The 5,197-nt window shown below is 44.0% G+C and overlaps 1 protein-coding gene across 1 annotated transcript; it reads left to right on the forward strand.

Moving 5' to 3' along the window:
* The first annotated feature begins 1,603 nt into the window (after nt 1-1,603).
* adrb1 (adrenoceptor beta 1) lies at nt 1,604-2,879 on the forward strand. Its single transcript, XM_037691050.1, has one exon. It carries the CDS (start codon nt 1,604-1,606, stop codon nt 2,795-2,797), a length of 1,194 nt encoding a protein of 397 aa, XP_037546978.1. The 3' UTR covers nt 2,798-2,879.
* Nucleotides 2,880-5,197: the final 2,318 nt, after the last annotated feature.

The following is a 5,197-nucleotide window of genomic DNA, read 5'->3' on the forward strand; positions in this document are numbered from 1 at the left end:
TGTGTGTGTGTGTGTGTGTGTGTGTGTGTGTGTGTGTGTTTTAACTGAAAAGAGGCTGCAAAGCTTAAATGTTCTTTAAAAAAAAAAAAGTTCAAGACAAAAACAGCTGGACTTTATTTGTAACAGAAGACATTTTGCTTCTCATCCGAAACACTTTCTCAATTCAAAGAGCAGAGAGTTATGTCATAAATGTTTTTAAACATTAAATGGATCATTCAGACCTTCTGTCAGTTACTGCGAGAAAAAGTATGAGCAATCAATATCTTACCTGTTATAGATGGATCTCTAAATGGCCACAGTTTGGCAAGTTGATCGCTGCCATCTCCAGTCTCTGGATTGCCAATCTGAAGACATCAAGATGATAAAATCACCAGATTAAACACGTTTAGAGATTTGAATAGGTACTTTTTTGGGAGGGTAAGACTTAGACTAGATTAAATGATCATTTTAGCTAATACATGACAAAGTTTACTTCACTCAAATTTATATCAGACAGAAAATTATACCAGCTGACATTATATGTACCGTAAGCAGAAAAAGGCATAGTGACAATTTAATGATTGCTATCTCAACCTCCATCAGAATTATTTTAATGTATGGCCAATATAACCTAAATACATTATTTTACCCTGATGATATTCTGGATTACAAAAGGTTACTTTGTGGATTCATTTGAAACACATACATTGGGAGGTTGAGACCTCCCAGTCCCCAGAAAGACGAAACACAACATGTGTGAAAAGGCTTTACGTTAGTTTCCACAGGTCAAGGTAAAGGTCAAAGGGAGGGATGTTGACATGACTGTTGTGTTCCGTCAGGTTGTTTCAGCCGCAGATGTGGGGGCATTAGGTTCAAAAGCTTGTTAATCCTCACAACAACAAAAAACAGGTTTGTTTTTTTTGTTTGTCCATTTTTTGCAGGTTGTTTGTCTCGAGACTGGTGGTAATTTACAAACCAGATGTGGACTCAGAGAAGCTCACTGAGCTGAAGGAAATGGCAATGTTGTCGTTCTGAAACCCCGATGTGAAAATACACCGACTGGTCCATTTCTGCAAAATAATATTAATAAGTTGACTTTAATAGTTAATGACTAAGGTTTAAGAAGAGGTGCTTGATTAGTCTGCCTTCAAAGTTTATGTTGGGGATGACTCTCAACTACCACATCAAATTTGGCTAAGATCCTTCAGCTGCATCATCTAACTCCAAATGTTCATCTTGTAGATATTAATTTATTCATTAGACTTCTTGAGTTGTGTTCAACCCCATCCAGCGGTTCATGAGATATTTTGCTAACACATCAGACAAGTGCGCACACAAAGGCCCAAGCAATGGCATTATCACCTTTCCACAGCAGCAGCGGGTGATAAATACACAATATAAAGTATGATTTGTGTCCTGGCAGCTGGAACCGTCGATCCTCTGGACTCTGTGATTGGTTGAGAGGCGCGATGATGTCACCGATGAAGTCCGGGTGCGGGAGCGCAGCTCCAGAGAGACGAGCTCCTCCAGATGGAGTTGACGCGCGATGGGCTAGAAGCCGCGCGCCGCCCGCCTCCACCTGGATGAACCCGAGCCGGTCCAGCCTTCAGCGCAGCAGCCCGTCATGGAGGACGGCGCCACGTCCCTGCCGCTGAGCCTCCTCCGCAACCGCACGTGGAGCGAGGCGTCCGGCGCGCCGCCGGGCTCCGCTCCGGCCGCGTCCGAGCAGTGGATGGCCGGCATGAGCCTGGTGATGGGGCTGATCGTCGTGTCCATCGTCTTCGGGAACATCCTCGTCATCGCGGCCATAGCCAGGACGCAGCGGCTGCAGACCCTCACCAACGTCTTCATCGTGTCGCTGGCGAGCGCGGACCTCATCATGGGGCTGCTGGTGGTGCCGTTCGGCGCTGCGCTCGAGGTGCGCGGCTCGTGGCTCTACGGCGCGTTCTTCTGCGAGTTCTGGATCTCAGTGGACGTCCTGTGCGTCACGGCCAGCATAGAAACTCTGTGCGTAATCGCCATAGACAGGTACGTGGCCATCACCTCGCCGTTCCGCTACCAGAGCCTGTTAACCAAAGCTCGCGCCAAGGCGGTGGTGTGCGTGGTGTGGGCCATCTCTGCGCTGGTCTCCTTCCTGCCCATCCTCATGCACTGGTCGCGCGACTCCGTGGACACCGCCTGCTACGAGGACCCGGAGTGTTGCGACTTTGTGACGAACAGGGCGTACGCCATCTCCTCCTCCATCATCTCCTTTTACATTCCGCTCCTGGTCATGGTTTTTGTTTACGCGCGTGTTTACAGAGAGGCCAAGCTGCAGCTGAGGAAGATCGACAAGTGTGAGGGCAGGTTCCACAACACGCTGACCGGACTCACGTCCAAGTGCAAGAAGAGGCCCTCCAAGATCCTGGCTCTCCGGGAGCAGAAGGCGCTCAAGACTCTGGGCATCATCATGGGCACGTTCACGCTGTGCTGGCTGCCCTTCTTCATCGTCAACGTGGCGCGCGTGTTCTGCGCAGAGGTGGTGGACAAGAACCTGTTCGTGTTCTTCAACTGGCTGGGCTACGTCAACTCGGCCTTCAACCCCATCATTTACTGCCGGAGTCCGGATTTCAGGAAGGCTTTCAAGAGGCTGTTGTGCTGCCCGAGACAAGCCGACCGCAGGCTGCACGCGAGCTCCTGCGACCTGTCGCGCTGCTCCGGCGGCTTCGTGTCCGCGCTGGAGCCCGGCACCTTGGAGATGTGGTCTGACTGCGCCGCCTTGGACAACAGCGACAGCAGCCTGGCTGCCAAACTGTCCCACTCTGAATCACAACTGTGACATAAATTCAGAATAAAAAGTACATTTATAAAAAGTTTAGATGGAAAACTTCAACGTGCAAGGTAAAAAAAAACGCGTTTTTTGGGGGGGAACCTTGTGCGTAAAATCTATCCAGACTGTGAGTGGATCAATTTTCAGCACATCATTGAAATTAAACACCCCAATTTGAACGAAATCTTCAACCCAGAGCAGCTTTGTGGAGAAGTTTCAGTGACAAATTTATTTTGGGATGTTTAAAAGAAATGTCGCGCAAGCAGAATGGAAAGCGCGCGCGTCCTTGTAGTTGATCGCGGACAGAGGCGCGTGTTTACTCCAGATTGGATAAACGAACATCTGCGGCAGAAGGACGAGGAAAAGAACAGGATTCTGTTTGAATCCTTTTTCGTTCATACTAGGAAACAATTTCTCCTTAAGCTGATCATTAAAACGCGCTGGAAGACTGCGGTGACGTCATAATGTGTTTTACCTCACAGCCATCGGCACGTGCGATTTGTACGACAGATATTAACTTGTTTATATTAAACATTTTGTAAAATGTACTTTATTCCGCGCCGGAGTCAAGAGGAGCAGGTCTGTCTGTGTGTGGTGTGAACTAAGAGGTTGTCAAGTCTGTGTGAATAAACTGAAGTTCTATTATTTGTTTAGTTTTATTTCCTGTGAATTGGCAGAAAGACTGATTTAATCAAACTGTTTACAAAAATGTAAAAAAAAAAAAAAAGAAAAGAAAAGTGTGTGGTAAACATGAGCCCCAAAACGCTGTTTATAAACAGGATCAACAAGCATTTGTTTACATGTTGACCCATCTCAATTCTCAGATCTAGGATGGAACAAGCAACTACTCGGATTGCATAAAGATTTTGTCTGTTAGCAAAATATCTCGTGAACCAATGGATGGATTTTATTAACCCTTGCAGAAAGTAATCACTGGATGCGCATCTACAACTGATTAACTTTTGGAGTCACTCCAATTTAAATTGGCCGCCACAGTAAACTAGTTTCAGAAAACACAAACATGGTTGGACCTCAATCAATTTAGCAGATTTTTAACACAAATTTGGTCTGGTAATAACTGAAACTAAGACAAAACACAAACTGCAAATGCCACATGCTGTAAAACGTCTTCACATAAAACCTTGGTGTTAATTGTTGGCATCAACCCTGTGTGTCTGTTAGCATAATATATCATGAACCGCTGAACAGATTTTAATGAAATTTTCATGAAGAAATCCAGGCATGTGCAGTTACAACTGATTAACTTTTTGAGTTACTCCAATTTAAGATGACCACCACAGCTAATTGAATTTAGTTAACACAAAAACAGCTATAACTTAATCAGTTTTACAAATAATGAGCTAAAAATTTTGTTTGATAGTAGCTGAGGGTCATCGGTCAGAGATCTTTTTAAAAGAGGAATATTTTTTTATGTAAAGATTAACATTATAGGAACAACAACAACAACAAAAAAAATCACTATCATGTTGCATCTTTGGAGAATTACAAAAAAGTTTCGAAGCCATGGAATGGAGCAGTAATTTTCTAACTCAAGCTGAGATTCCGCTGATTGTTTGGCGTTTAATGCCAAGAAGAATTTGAAATTTAAACTGCAGAGGAGATTTATGGATGTATATAGAGAAGGAAAATATGCAAACGAGGATGCTGGGATGAGATGGAGAAAGATGATCGGATGTGGTGGCTTCTAAAAGAGAGCAGTCAAAATAAAGAGGGAACTAATGAGTCAACTGTTAGTGGTCACACTAGAAATTTAGTTTGACTGCAGTTATACGTGAGGAAAATTGAAAATGTTCCAGCTGATTTTTTGTTGTTGTCATAAAACAGGCAACAATAAAGCTGCGTATCATCAGCATAAGTGAAACAAAACAGATTTTTCTTTACATCAGGTTGTGTAACAAACTAAAGAAGGAAAATATAATGTCCCGAGTATTGCTCCCTGAGGCACCTCGAAGGGTAAGAGATACTACAACAGAAACACTATCGTAAATATTAGCTGCAATTAGCGCAACTCTGTGCTAAAAACGAAAGCCTGAATGAAATTAGTCAAATGAGCTTTTTGCTTTGTGTGTACAGCTTGACAAAGATGCCCGTGTGGCTGAATATCATCCTGGACCATTTCTTGTGGTAATCAGATGATCTCTTTTGACCAGTCCAAACTAGGTCCGTATGGGGCAAAACCAGTTTGACTAGCTGGATTTAGGCTCCTCTGCAGAAAATCCTCCCACAACTTTACTTGCTCCTCCAAAAAAGTTCAATCTGGTCCTCTGGACATTCAAAAAAAAAAAAAAAAAAACAAAGCAAAAAAATCTAGAAACGTTTCGTCTCTCATCCAAGAGACTTCCTCAGTCTGAGGTGCTGTTTTCAGCTCAGTCTCTTAAATAGCACCTT

This window comes from Nematolebias whitei, chromosome 17, assembly GCF_014905685.2.
Source record: "Nematolebias whitei isolate Nwh7 chromosome 17, NemWhi1, whole genome shotgun sequence".
In the NCBI taxonomy this organism is placed as follows: Eukaryota; Metazoa; Chordata; class Actinopteri; order Cyprinodontiformes; family Rivulidae; genus Nematolebias; species Nematolebias whitei.

Coding starts and splice junctions, on each gene's coding strand:
- adrb1 (XM_037691050.1), top strand. CDS start 1,604: ATGGAGGACGGCGCCACGTCCCTGCCGCTGAGCCTCCTCCGCAACCGC.